This window comes from Otolemur garnettii, unplaced genomic scaffold (assembly GCF_000181295.1).
Source record: "Otolemur garnettii isolate 467f Iridium unplaced genomic scaffold, OtoGar3 scaffold00294, whole genome shotgun sequence".
In the NCBI taxonomy this organism is placed as follows: Eukaryota; Metazoa; Chordata; class Mammalia; order Primates; family Galagidae; genus Otolemur; species Otolemur garnettii.
This window is the reverse complement of record NW_003852689.1, coordinates 161,178-175,686: the sequence shown is the minus strand read 5'-3', so window position 1 is coordinate 175,686 and position 14,509 is coordinate 161,178. Positions and strand designations below refer to the sequence as shown.

At 45.0% G+C, this 14,509-nt stretch overlaps 2 protein-coding genes across 2 annotated transcripts in view; one reads left to right on the top strand and one right to left on the bottom strand.

Annotated features, from left to right (window-relative positions):
* Positions 1-7,422: 7,422 nt before the first annotated feature.
* Positions 7,423-13,833, bottom strand: CUNH5orf52 (chromosome unknown C5orf52 homolog). Its single transcript, XM_012813728.2, has 3 exons — positions 13,619-13,833; positions 11,007-11,120; positions 7,423-7,836 (listed from the first exon to the last, which is right to left on the bottom strand). Exons 1-3 carry the CDS (start codon positions 13,831-13,833, stop codon positions 7,644-7,646), a joined length of 522 nt encoding a protein of 173 aa, XP_012669182.1. The 3' UTR covers positions 7,423-7,643.
* A 251-nt stretch (positions 13,834-14,084) lies between these two features.
* DUSP18 (dual specificity phosphatase 18) overlaps positions 14,085-14,509 on the top strand; it is a 5,741-nt gene continuing 5,316 nt past the window's right edge. The window contains exon 1 of the mRNA XM_003803330.3: positions 14,085-14,335. The gene's annotated coding sequence lies outside the window, so the exon portion shown is untranslated. The remainder of the gene's footprint in view (positions 14,336-14,509) is intronic.

Genomic DNA, 14,509 nt, shown 5'->3' with positions numbered 1-14,509 from the left:
CCTAAGGGATTAACTGAATATGAGGGAAGAGAGCAGTCCACCAAGGCCCAGAAAGGGGGTGTAGGTTGCCCAGGGTCTCAGTCTTACCCCTACCCCTAGATTCTTATTCTGGTTCTCACTCCCTAACACCGGAATGCCTCTTGAAGCATACATGTCAACTCCAAGTACAGCAACAATTGTCAACACAACCCTCTAATCATTTACCCCATAAGATGCCAGGCCTCAGGCAGGTTCTTGTTGAAAATTAGTTCATTGGTGGCTTGACACCCATAGCTCAGTGGTTAGGACACTGGCCACATACACCGAGGCAGGTGGGTTTGGATCTGGCCTGGGCCTGCTAAATGACAATGACAACTGCAACAAAAAAATAGCTGGGTGGTGTGGCAGGTGCTTGTAGTCCTGGTTATTTGGGAGGCTGAGGCGAGAGAATTGCTTAAGCCCAAGAATTTGAGCAGTGATGCCACAGCATTCTATTGAAAGCGACATAGTGAGACTCTGTCTCAAAAAAAAAAAAAGAAAATTAGTTCACTGGGTTCTCAGAGCAAGCCTATGAGATGAGTACAATTATTCCCAGTTTCCAGATAAGGAAGCTAACACTCCAAGTTGTGAAACAATTCCCTCATGCACAACAGAGCTGAGATTCCAACTCAGAGCCATTAGATTTCAGAGGCCATACATATCAGAGAATGGAGAGATCACTGCAGCAGTGAGATGCACACAGCCCTGAAGGTTTGCAGACAGCACTTCGTGGCCAAAGGGTTGCAGGAGGCAAACACTGCACAAAGAGATGACATATAAGCTCAATGACGGCAGAGGATTTGAGTCAGTTTTGTTCAGTGATGATTTCCAAATGAACTCAAGGAACATGTGCTAGATTAAATGAGTGTTGCTTAGCTATAGAGAGAACTTAGAAAGACTATGACACAAAGCTCCCTTGTAGAGGTTATTCCAGCAGCCAGAAGACCTGACTTGACCCAATGAGTGTATGCACTTGAATGACAGTGACTTGGTGACCTTCAGAAATGCTCCTGGATGAGCAGACTGGCTTAGGGATTCATTCTGTAAAGTGATAAATTTATTAGTAAAGTAAAACTCCCCTCAATTATGATGTTGTATGAGTCTAGATTTCTGGCTCTGCTCAGAACAAGATTTTTCCTTTCTACTCAGTAGGTATTTATAGTGTATTATATGTGCAAGCACTGTGCCACATCTTGGAATCTGAGAAATGGAAGTGCAGAGATCATCCACAAGTCCCCTGTCCCTAAATTACACGTGGGAGAGCTGAAGCCCAGACAGAGGTTACTGGGACAGGCAAGAGGTCCAAGGCCTACTCCTTTTAAAACTAGACCAGGCACTGAATTATAATAGCCAGAATGACACTTCCTGACTCAGGAAGTTGCTGGACTGGGTCCCTGCCCCTTGTTCCTGCTAGGGGTTCCCAGGAATTAAGTGACTTTGCCTACCTTCCAGACCCCACGATATAGGCATTGAGTTTTCCAGCAGATCCTAGCTGAGTACATAAGCACAAGCATCTGCTGACCCCTTGAGGTCACTAAAAGATCTGCACAAGTCCAGCAGCCAGAGCCTCAGGTGTAGTCTGGGATGTTCTGACCTGGTGACTTCACTTCTCAAACTGCTTTTCCACCACTTACCTTGTGGGATCCTTCCTATAATCCTGGGAGGTGAAGAGAGCCAGATTCCCATTCCCACTTTACAAATGAGTGGTGGTGTCCTGGGATTCAATCCCAAATCTACCACTTAAACCCCTATCTGACCTTGGCAAGTCACCACACCATTCCCAGTGTCTGTGACCCACTGGCGATTAGAAGTGATCTACACAAGGTAGCTCTATGGTCTCTTCCAGCTCCCCAACTCTCAGAGCGCAGAGGTGGTGACTTGCCCAGAATCAAAGTGAATCCCGGCAGAAGTACTACCAGTCAGCAGGTGTCCCCACTTGCCCACACAGATCAGAAAAAGCCAGAGGTATCAAAACAAACAAGAAAATCAGTTCTGCCACTTTGTGTTCTGGTTGTGTGTTGAAGGGCCACGTGGATGGATGGATGGGGCAGATGTATAAGATGATAAGGATCATCATAGCTGCAATCAGAACAATTACCTGCCTCCCCCAATCCTCTGATTCCAGCTGCCTCGCCCTTTAGCAGACTCCTCCAGATCCAAATTCCAAAGTCACTGACCCTATATGGCAGCCTGAAGCTGGGACCTTCAGTAAGAGAAATGAGCCCTCAACCCAGGCCTTTCTTCCTGCCCTGTTATTGACCACCATGACTAATACTATAGTCATTGAGAAGAGAGTCAAGTTCTACAAACAAGGCTCCAAACATGTACATCAGCATCCTTCACAAAGCAGTTCCTTTAGCCAGTAATGGCTGAAAATAAGCTCTATGCTCACACTGAAGCTAAGGATCAACAAGATGGCAGGCTGGCATGGGAAGAGCTTACCCTATAAATCTTACAGCCTGGTTCTAATCTAGTGACTAAGCAAGTTCCTTAACCTCTCTTTGCCTTGGTTTTCTCATCTGTAGGATAGGTGCAATGCCTGACAAGTATTGTTGTGAGGAACAAATGAGGTAAGATATAAAATGGCTTGTATGTTACAGGTGCTAAGTAAACAAAAGTTCCCTTCCTTTTGTTCCAGATCATGGAGAAATTCTGGAGAGAGAAAAAAATAAGGTCCACTGTATATCCAGAAAGGTTTTTAAAGTTTTTCCAAGTATTTTAAAGTAGTGAAGTACATTTTGTGGTGGAGGAGGAAGGAATAAAATATATTTTCAGCAGGAAATGAAGGTATGCTCAAAAATACTTTATCTCATCAAAAGAGAGTATCATTCCTCTATCCATCTGTCCTCTACATCAACAGAGGCCTTCAGGCACAAGGGAAATTCTGCAAAGATGTCACAATGGCAAAGCTGAGATCATCTTTTGACAGCTCCTGGGCAGCAGTGATCAGGAATCCTGTGTTCCATTCTTCCATTTCTTGGGTGAGGGTTTCCCTTATCCACATCTTCCTAACCCTGCGTAATCTCCCTAACACCCTTTCCATCTGAGAACTGATTAGAAGTTCTTCTATCATCTGATAGAAGAGATGGTTAAGTTTGAGTCCAGCTCTGCTGTTAACAGGTGACCTCAGGTAATTGACTGAAGCTCCCATAACACCATCTGTGAAATCAGGAAGCTAGGAATGGATCCAGGTTTGATCGGTGTTCCATAGGTCTCCAGACCCCCAGGCCTTCCACTTCTACAGGAAGTTTATACCATGATTAGGAAATGGGCTTCAGAGTGAGAGAGGCTTTAGGTTTGACTCTGTCACTGACTAGTTGTCCAACCATGGACAGAATTCTTATTCACTGTACCTCAGTTTCCCTTACATAAAACGGGGCTAATAACATTACCTATTTTTGTTGTTGGAAGAATTCAATGAGATCCTATTTGAAAAGAGCTGAGGCTTATACCTGGCACCGTAAGTGCTCAATACATACTAATATGCTAATGGTTCTGATGACTGAAATGGGCCTCCATGTAAGATTTCATTTGATCTGAGTTCCATGTATGTATGTGTATATTCACGGGACTAAAGATCTTTGAGTCTCCTCTTTAGTTTCGAGATTCCACTTCTCTTATAGTATCTTCCTATCCAACACCCCTCTGTTCTTCCTTCGTTATTCTTCCTTTTAGTCTTCTCCCCCCTCCCAATCACTAAGTGGCCTCTCATGAATTTCACTGCTGGCTGGGCGCAGTGGTTCACACCTATAATCCCAGCATCCTGGACGGTTGCAGTGGCTCACACCTGTAATCCCAGCACTCTGGTAGGCGAGGCAGGAGGATCACCTGAGTTCAGGAGTTGGAGACCAGCGTGAGCAAGAGCGAGACCCTGTCTCTACTAAACACAAAATAGCCAGGCATAGTGCCAGGCGCCTGTAGTCTCAGCTACTCAGGAGGCTGAGGCAAGAGGACTGCTTGAGCCTAAGAATTTGAGGTTGCTATGAACTATGATGAGATGCTACAGCACTCTACCCAGGGTGATGGAATGAGACTGTGTCTCAAAAGAAAAAGAATTTCATTGCTTCTTGTTCCCTACTTAAATGCAATATCCTCTAGCTTTTAATGAAAAGTGGGAGGCCTAAGTCCACCCAATCAAAGGTAAGTTAGTGGCTTATAAAGTAAGTCACTGGGTTGACTTCTCAATTCTTCCTATCCAGTAGTTCACTCTACACCAGGTGTCCAACATGGGGACACAAAGACAAAAAGGCTAGCCATCTAGGGAAGAAAGGTGCATTGTGACTGGAAGCTGGACTGAGCTAAGGCTCAGAAAGTCTGCATTAGATGAGATCTAGGAGGTAGGAAGTTCCTAAGGACAGGCTAAGAAAAAAAAGGTATTGTGTCTACTCTGCAGGCTCTCTGAAGATTCCAAGAAGATTCGCAAAGCCTTTCTATATACAAGGAAATAAAGTAAGAATAGGCCATGTGGGCACATGGTTGCTCACTCCTGTAATCCCAGCACTTTGGGAGGCTGAGGCAGGTGGATCCCCTGAGCTCAGGAGTTGAAGACCAGCCTGAGCAAGAGTAAGACCCCATCTCTACTAAAAAAAATAGAAAAACTAGCTAGGTGTTTTGGCAGGTACCTAGTCCCAGCTCCTTGGGCGGCTGACAGGACAATCGCTTCAGCCCAAGAGTTTGAGGTTGCTATAAGCTATGATGCCACACTGTACCCAGGGCGACGTGAGACTGTCTCAAGAAAAAAAAAAAAAAGAAAGAAAGAAAGAAAGAAAAGGGAAATGAAGAGAAATAAATGCTTTTTACCTCCTATGGTGTTATATCCCAATAAATCTGTCATAAGTACAACACACCAACCTGAAACTTCACTTATTACACAGAACCTACTGAACATAGCTTAGCCTAGCCTGTTTTTTTTTTTGTTTTGTTTTTTTGAGACAGAGTCTCACTGTGTCGCCCTAGTAGAGTGCCATTGCATCACAGCTCACAGCAAACCTCAAACTCCTGGGCTTAAGCAATTCTCTTGCCTTAGCCTCCCAAGTAGCTGTGACTACAGGCACCTGCCACAATGCCTGGCTATTTTTTTTGTTGCAGTTGTTTAGCTGACCTGGGCTGAACCTGCCACCCTCAGTGTATGTGGCTGGTGCCATAACCACTGTGCTACGGGCGCCAAGCTAGCCTAGCCTATCCTAACCATGCTCAGAACACTTATGTTAATCTATAGTTGGGCAAAATCATCTAACACAAAATATAGTTTATAATAAAGTGAATATGCCATGTAATTTATTAATACCAAAAGTGAAAAACAGAATGGTTGTACTGGTACTTGAGGTACAATTTCTACTGAATGCCTATTGCTTTCACACCACTGCAAAGCTGAAAAATCCTGTGTCAAACCATAACTCAGGGACTGATTTTTTTGTTTGTTTTTGAGACAAAGTCTTCCTCTCTTGCCCAGAGTGCACTGGCATCATTGTGGTTCACTGTAACCTCAAACTCTTGGGCTGAAGAGATCTTCCTGCCTCAGCCTCCCAAGTGGCTGGGACTATAGTGCGTACCACCACACCTGGCAATTTTTTCTATGTTTCTGTAGAGATGGGGTCTCACTATGTTTCTAAAGCTGGTCTTGAACTCCTGGCATCAAACAAGCCTTCTACCTGGGCCTCCCAAAATGCTAGGATTACAGGTGTGAACCACCATGTGTGCCCAGGGACTGTTTTTACCTCAATTATAAGAAATACCCCCAAATGCTAGCAGTGGTTGATTGAAGAGAGACTTCTTTTTATCTTTTTTTGTAAACGTGGTCATAGTGCTTGAATAATAACACACAAATATTTAGAATTTATGTTAATCAGTTGTGCTGAGCCAAGGAAATGAACAAGAATCCAAAAAAACCTGTTTGGGCTCCCACTGAAAAGCAGCAGGCTGCAGTCATCAAAGGAAGACAGTAAAGGGGGAAAATAAAAACATAAACATGCCTGCCCACCCTGACCCAGGCCCCTCTGGGCTCAGAACTTGCTGAGATCCAGATCAAAGGAAAGACTGCCAAATGGTGCCAGGCTGCAGTGTTGAAGGGAGTAAGAAGGAGGAAGAGGAGGGAGAAGAGGGGACCAGGGGAAGAGGAAGGAGGGAAGAGGGAGAGAAATGACAAAGAATCCCAGTGAGGATTTCCAAGAGCTACCAAGAGGACTAAGGTCCTTACCCAGCCACTGTGGTGATGTAGAATGACCACTTCAAAGAAGCCAGAACACCTAGTTTAATTCTCTGCCACTAATTTGCTGTGGGATCTTCGGCAAATCAGGCCACCTCTCTGGCCCTCAGTTTTCTCATCCATAAAATGAGGATACTCAGTTAACTTAAAAAATAAGTACCAGGTGCTTACTCTGTGTAGTCGTAATGCTGTGAGTAATACAAGAAAAAATAAAGTAGTCATTTGTTCAAAAACACTGGGTGACTACTCCATTTACTAGGTTTTACAGTTATAGAGATGTGTAAGTCAGCGTCACTGTCATCAAGACTTTCACAACTTGATCAGAGAGAGAATGTACAAATAAGTAATGGCCAAACCAAACTCAATGCAGACACAAAGGTGTAGACATGCAGAAGTACAGGAAGGAGTGGTCTTTTCTACTGGAGCCAGTTGAGGGAAGCATCAGAAGAGAAGAGAGGCCTGAACTGAATCTTGGAGGATCCTTCTTGGTCCGTATCCTCAAAGAATGTACAATATAATCAGGAGTTAGGACAAATACTCAGCCCAAACAGGTTCCATGCAAGGCAGAATAATGCTGCCACAGGTAACATGAGTTCCTCAGAGAGAGGAAACCCTTGTGACCAGAGACAGGAGGAGGTCAGGAATTGCTCTGCAGGAAATGACACTGAGATTAGCCTGGTAGGATTAAAAAGGCAGCCCTGGGAAGCTTCAGAGGCCTCAAACAAGCCTCTTAACAAGCGGGATCTTCACAAGTAAAAGCCCAATGTGGGGACTCTCAGAGTTTAGGCAGGAACAACAGGCAGAACAGCGAGTAGGGACGAGCAAAGCTGGAAGGCAACTGGAGCCATCATGATGAGAACCACTGGGAATAATGGGCCCTGAATCAAGCAAGCACTTTACATCATGCCAGACCTTAGAGCCAGCTTCCCTTGCTGCTCCCTCTTTCAGATAAGGAAACAAAGGCTCAGAGAAGTTTACAAGGTCACACAGCTGATGGGTAGCAGAAATAGCATTTAAGCCAGGTCTGTCTCATGCCCTGTCCTGACCTCCTTACCAGCTGAATGCCAGGCAGTGTGGCATTACGGAGCCCTTCCCATCTAAGGCACCATGGTCCTAGCACACCTGGCCTGGCCCGTCACCTCAGACACATGGACACCAAAAAGTCAATCTTTGCCTTAACTGTGGAAGCTGGCTTGATTCAGTCTTTTCTACAGGAACTAAAAGACTATCAGGATCATTTTCACCAGAATAGAGGGAATGGGCAGGGGAAGGAAAATCAGGACTGCTGAGGAATTTTTTGTGCTCCACTATCCGCTGGTCTTGGTTTATTGTCCTATGATGGTGTAGGCTGGCTAGTTTCTGCTTTTCCTTTGCTCAGACTAGTATCATTGTGACCCTGGGGAAGATGATTCTGCCAGCACTAAGGTGGCTGGTTTTTCCTGGCAGACTGGAGTTTCAACTGGGTCTCGTACATTCGGATGCTATCCAAGTAGTGCTGGATGTTCATGGATTCCCGTTTCCAGCGCCCCAGCTTTCTGAGCTGGTCCGTCATGAACTTTTTTTTCAGGTGATCATACAAATGGCTCATCTTTTTCTTGGTCTTGTCTGTAGCTCTTATCTTACAAAAAACAGAAGTGAGGTTAGGATGAAGAAGCCACTTCAAAGCAAGAGAGGCATCTGTGCTGCTGACATGTGGGTGGAAAATGTGTCAGCTATATGACCCAATATTCATTTTATAAATACCTTGACTCACAGGGAGCCTCAGTTTCCCTACTTGTAATAAAATGGGCATTAGGTAGACAACCCATATGGTACCTTCTGACGGTCTGCAGCCTAGGAGCCTAACTTTGATGTAAACATCTCTATTTCAAGACTGGTCAGAAAGACTGGGGATAGGGTTGGAATAATGAGGGTGTATTGTGTTTTTCCCCTCTTCTATAACTTCTACCATCCTGTCCCAACTAATCTTTTGGTGCATCCCACATATTGTCTGTGATATATCACATTGAATTCTACTTATTTCTTCTATTACATAACTTCTGTCCTGTCGCCAACAAGACTATAAGGTCTTGGAAGGCACATCCTATGTGTTATTTGTTCACTTATTTAGTACAATGAGCTAACTTCAGGCAGAGATACTAGGAAATATCAGCAGCAGATCTCCAAAGAAACTAAAATATAGTCAGGAGGTAAGACACATGCCCAGATATTTCTAACCAAGGCAAAAAGTGATACACACCTTATGAGGGGAAAAAAGCCCAGAATTCAAAGAAGGGAGACATCAAGAAAAGCTTCATAGAGGAGTTGGTATACAAATTCAGGTTGGGTTTTGAAGTATGGGGAGGTTTGGGGCATGCAGAAACAGAATTCAGGAGAAGTGATTCTGGGAGTGTACATTTTTAGTGAGTTTTCTAGGGGATTCTGATTAATACTTATGTTATCGGAAGACAAAGCAGAAATTAAGCAAAGGAATTCATAAAGGCCAGTCAATGTTGACATGATTATCTGACACAAGGAGTTAAAGAGGGAGGGTGGGTGACAGAAAATATGGGCACTAAATAATAGGTCACATTGACATTCTCCAAACCTGGCTAAGAGCCAGAAACAGTTCAGTCAATTGATATTGATAAAAATAATAGACCCAGAGATTCTAGCTTAGTTGTATTTGAATGGGGGCCAAGAATCTACATTTTTATTATGTACCTGAGATGACTCTGACCCAGTCATTGAGAAGTGGCTACTTATATACCATTTTCTAGAGCATCCCATGACAGCTGGCTTTCTTGGCCTCTCAGCTAGTGAGTTCACCTTCAACATGAATCTTACCATACATCAGGATTTCTCAACCTAGACACTTTGGACATTTTGAGCTGGGCAATTCTTTGTGGCAGATCTGTCCCACATATTATAGTTTATTAATCAGCATTCCCGGCCTCTACCTACCAAATGGTAGTAGGAGCACCCATTTGTGATAACCAAAAATGTCTCCAGACAATGCCAATGTCCTCTGAGGGCTAAAACTACTTGGGAAACACTAGTGTCCTGAGACACTAGATCCTAACCATCCCTATTGAAATTACCAAAGTTGCCTCTTCCTCTAACACAAGCACTTTTGCGGAAGACAGAAACATTGCCACATTGTCACTAAGGCCCTCAAATCCACTGAGATCCTACAAGCCAAACTCTCAGCTAGTCATTGGGTCTATAAACATGGAGAAGACAGTTTCTATCCTTAGGAGAAAATGTCCTGCACATTTATCGCTTAGACCCAGGTTTGTAACCCTGCAATGATTCACTAGATGACCTTAGTGAGGTTATTCTATCTCTCTGAGTCTGTTTCCTGAACTCTTTAATGGGGGTATTGATACATAATCCATAATGGATAAAACACATAAAGGCTCAATAGGGATTTCATAGGAAGCTTTGGGATAGCTGAATGGTGGCACAGCCCCATGGTACACATGAAGCCAACTCAGGAGTTTCCCGTTATAGTATTTCAAAGATCCTCCTCCTACTTGCCACAGGTACAACATTCCCCACTCAATGGTTATAGGGGTTGGCCCCAATCCCATCCTACGCCACTGAGAATATCCCCACACCACCTAGCCATAATGACTGAAGCAAGAATGAGGCCATGACCCAACTGGGTCTAACTGGAGTCATTCCTCAGGATTTGTCAAGCAACAGTGGAAGTCTTCAACAGGCCAGGGTTTCGTGTGGCCTTGCTCCCCAGGGGCAGCCAGCCTGATGATGATGTCAACATTCAGAATGCAGCAGACCAAGGAGACAGGGAATGCAGAAGACACACACACAGCCCCTGGCTCCTCTCGTCCCCAGTGCTGGCGACCCTGCCCTGTCCATCCTTGATTCTGTAAACCCATCATTCTCTATGTTGCTGCAACTAGTTCAAGTTCAGTTTATATCACCTTCAACTGAGAGAGTCTTAATAGATCCTATTGCACAAATAAGAAAACAGAGTCTGGAAGAAATGTGATTCACTCAAGATCACACAAAGCTGGCCCATCTATCTATTCCACTACATCACATTCTGGAAGTTTAAGAGGAAGAAATACCCAGGTCTCTGTTCTTCTTTTGGTGTCTGTGGCCGTCAAAAGTATCTGGCACTACTCTTAAGGTTCCCCAACTTTTTTCAATGTCAGAGTAGATCTGACTCTGGAGGACAGAAGAACACTTAACAGAGTCAAGAAGAGAACAGCACCTCAATTCTGGACTGCTGCTCTGCTTGAAGAAATGAGTACAACCCAGAGTCCATCTTGTTCACTCATCTCTTCCCAGTGCCTGACACAGTGTCAGTTTAAAGCAGGCCCCCAAAATAGCTCTAATGAATTAATCAAGCAGGGTCCCTGAGACGTATAAAGTGGGAGAGGAGCCACAGTTCTCATCTGGAAAATGGGGATAGTTCCCAAAGAAAAACAACTGACAAGACAGTGTTCATGCCAATTCAGGTTCTAGGACCCAGGACTTCTTTCTTTGAAAGAATCTATTCACGGATTCCCTAAATAGAGAGATAATACTTTGAGAAAAAAAGTGCCACAAGACCCAAGAGACCTGGAGTCTTTCTTCCTGGCTCCTCCAGCCCAGGAACAGCTATGATATAGCTTGTGTATGTCAGTAACCCAAAGTATTAATTGCCTCCTTTGTAAAATGGGTCTTCCTAGAGCCTCTCTTATCTGTGATCCCCTCCCCCTGACAGACATGGGGAGAATGAAATAAATAAGGGTCTAGCCATTAACACCCTCTAATGAAAAAAGCTTGTGGCTACTTTACCTCCATCTCATAGATTCGTTGGGCACTGAGGTTGTCACGAATAATCACCCGAGATAAATTGCTCTTGGGTAAAAATTTTTTCGTTGATGCTTCACTGCAATTCATTATGCTGGAGGGAGGAGGTGAAAGTAGAACAGGTTACAGATGCCTGGGGCCAGGGCAAGAGCCAGGGCCTAATTGGATGGGGTTCTCTAGAGTGGCTGAGGCTCCTCCCACCTTTCACAAAATTTCCACAGGAGCAAGGGAGAAACCATTAGTTTCTTCCTGTGGAAATGGTGTACTAAAAAGGTATTTCTGGGATGTTGAGATGAAAAACTATCCTGGGAAGGATGTAGAAAGGCCTAGAGAACGCCACAGAGAAATGTCAATAGGGACTCAGAAGCACTCATTTTAATGAGATGAGAGACGGGGTCTTAGCAGAGAGGAGTTAAAGTTGTAGGGTAGGGTTCAGAGAGATGAATTCATGTGGGGCATTTTCTCTATGCAGGGGTCCTCAAACTTTTTAAACAGGGGGCCAGTTCACTGTCCCTCAGACCATTGGAGGACTGGACTGCGGGCCCCAGGATGAGTTGACTGCTAAGCAGGACAGGCAGCAGTGGCAAAAACACCCAATGGCCAGATAAACGTCCTAGGTGGGCTGCATGTAGCCTGTGGGCCGTAGTTTGAGGATGCCTGCTCTATAGCCTACGCCTAAGGGAGACTGGGGGGATAGATCAGAGCAGGGAAAAATGAAAACAAAGAGTTTAGACAGAGGTTAAGATGGCTAATAGGTAAATTCTAAGGTAAAAGGTTTGGGAAAAGTTTATAAAAGTGAGAGAAGTTTGGGGGGAACAGCAGTTTTAGGAGACTCTGGACGATGAGGTGGAAGATAGAATAGGATATGCAAGCAAAATGAAGCCAGGTGGTCCAGGTGAAATGGAACAATTTGGTCAAAATGACGAATTAGTTGAAAATGGATATTTCCAGACACTGAATTTTCACTTTTTGATAAAGTTTTTACAAATATATAACCTTTAAATGATTTTTTCCCATTTAAATATATATATATTTTTTCTTTGTAAAATTTGGAAATTAAACCTACAATAGGGAAGCAATTGAATAAACTTTGGTATTACATGAAATATATAAGACACATGTAATTATGTATGAAATAGATATCCATGGTGTATTAAACATGGGGGGAAAAGCAGGTTACTAAAATGTCAATTTTTTGTGATGTATTTTTTTTATTGTTGGGGATTCATAGAGGGTACACAGGAGCAGGTTATATTAATTGCTTTTGTTAGATAAAGACCTTCTTGATATATTTTTTAAAAAGTATAAGCATGTCATAACATCTATAAACGAGTGGATATGGAAAAATTATATACCAAAATGTTAACAGTGATTATCTCTGGCTCCTCATTTTGCTTGTCTGTCTTATTTGATCTTTCTGTTAAGTGTACAGAACTTTTATAATTAGAAACAAAAGATACAATTTTAAAAGATAAAACAAGTCCAGGCGTAGTGGCTCATGCCTGTAATCCTAGCCTTCTGGGTTCTTAAGAGTTCTTAGAGACCAGCCTGAGCAAGAGCAAGACTCCATCTCTAGAAAAATAGCCAGGCCTTATGGTGGGCGGCTGTAGTTCCAGCTACTTGGGAAGCTGAGGCATGAGGATCGTTTGAGGTTGCTGTGAGCTGTGACGTCACAGCATTCTAGAGAGGGCAACAAGTGAGACTTTGTCTCAATAAATAATGAATAAATAAATAAAACATTTTGAAATGTAGACTAAATAAATTCTAATTTATTTCAATTTGCAACTATAGATTTGTGAATGTTTTTATATTTACAAACTAGTATGAACAAACATCCCAATCTTCCATTTACATTTTTCTGACTTGTATAGGCCTCCAAATCCTGTTTAAAAAAAAAAAAAACTGAAATATTTAAAGACAAATAAAATATGCTTCATCCACTCAGTGGGGCACCGAATTTTCCAATACTGGAAAAGAGGATGGGGGAGCAATGACTGGAAATATTCCCTTTCAAGTAATAAATAATGTCATTTTTAACGAAATTTGGTTTCCTCCGCTAAGTCCTCCGTGGGAGCCTGTGAGGACGCTATGAGAGGGGTTGTGGAATAGAAGGGGTCGGGGGAACTGGGGTTCGTGAGGATTGGGTCAAGGCAAAAAGAACTAGAGGCTTTTCTGGGGCCACTTAGGTACACAGAGGCTAAGGAAAAGGGTGTGAGGACGGGTTCGAGACTGAGAGGACCTGAGCCTTGTCTAGCTTTAAAGGGCCCTGGAGCCACACGATGTCTGCCTGGAGGATTGAAAGGTCTGGATGACTTAAAGGCCGAGATCAATTTGTAGGAAATGGGAAGTCCGGCTTCTCCCAGGAGTCGGGGCTGAGGGCATTAACGTTTCTGGGGGCCCGAAAAGCTGGACTAGGAAGGAGCTGGGGCCCCAGGCTATGACAAATCCAGACTCCTCCCAGGTCTAAACAAGGGGACCAGCGTCTCCGGGAAAGTCAGGGCCGAGGTCCGCCTGAGGGAGCGCGGGCCTGAGAGTCCGGGCTCCCTTAGGGGTCCGAGGGTCTGACGAACGCTCCGGGCACCAAGACCGCACCTGAAGAGCACCGGCGTCTGCGCGGTCCGCGGCCGCAGGAAGGAGACCTGCGGACCGACTCCGGCGGTCGTGTCCAGGCGGCCGCCGAACTTATCGCGCGGAAATAATTTGGCCCAGGAACTGCCAGTTGATCGGGCGGCGGACCCCAAATCCGAGGATAAGCCCGGGTCCCACGTGACTGAGGTCCTCTTCGGCAACGTCGTTCCATCGTCCATGCAAGGGCAGGCCTGGGAAGTAGGAGCCGGGTTACCAGCCATCCTCAGCAGGCGCGCGGACGCGTAGTGAATCCCCGGGCGGAAGCCTGGAGCGGTGCCCTGCACGTTGCCTGGGAGACAGGCGACAGGGCGGGACGCGAGAGCCTAGCCGGAGAAGTTTGCGGACGCAGTGAGATTGTCCTTCGGCGGCCACCGTGGTGCGACTAGGCGCGTTGCCGTGGAGACGAGCTTAGCGGAAGGAGTAGGATGCCGTGTGCTGAGCTGGTCTTGCTGTCCACAATGACTGCTGTGGCCTCGGCGTGATCGTGGGGCAGGTAACCAGGTGAGCTGAGGCCAGGATTTCTCCGAAGACCTGGTACGGCCGACTAATCCCTGTGAAGAGGGACCATTGCCATGGAAACCAGAGCTTTGGGCGGGTGGGGATTGTGGCCGCGAACACCCTTGCCTGAGGCTTCCTGCGCGGCTGCTTCCTGAACTAACCTGCGGTCCTCCTGCGGCAGAGGTAAGACTGTTGGGTCCTGATTGACGCCAAGCAGGTGAAAAAGCCTCTTCCAGTGTTAACTCCCTAGGAAACCTTCCTAGCCTAAGGTGACCAGATTTTAACATAGGTAAAGCGGGACACCATGGGGGGGGGGGGGGGGGATACTGGAAAAGAGGATGGGGGAGCAATGACTGG

What these genes read in the sequence shown, in the direction of transcription:
- CUNH5orf52 (XM_012813728.2), bottom strand. Translation starts at nt 13,833, where the DNA reads ATGGACGATGGAACGACGTTGCCGAAGAGGACCTCAGTCACGTGGGAC. An exon ending in CAGACGCCGGTGCTCTTCAG is followed by an intron (nt 11,121 to 13,618) that starts GTGCGGTCTTGG and finishes TCCTCCCTCCAG; the next exon opens with CATAATGAATTGCAGTGAAG. An exon ending in ATCTATGAGATGGAGGTAAA is followed by an intron (nt 7,837 to 11,006) that starts GTAGCCACAAGC and finishes TTGTAAGATAAG; the next exon opens with AGCTACAGACAAGACCAAGA.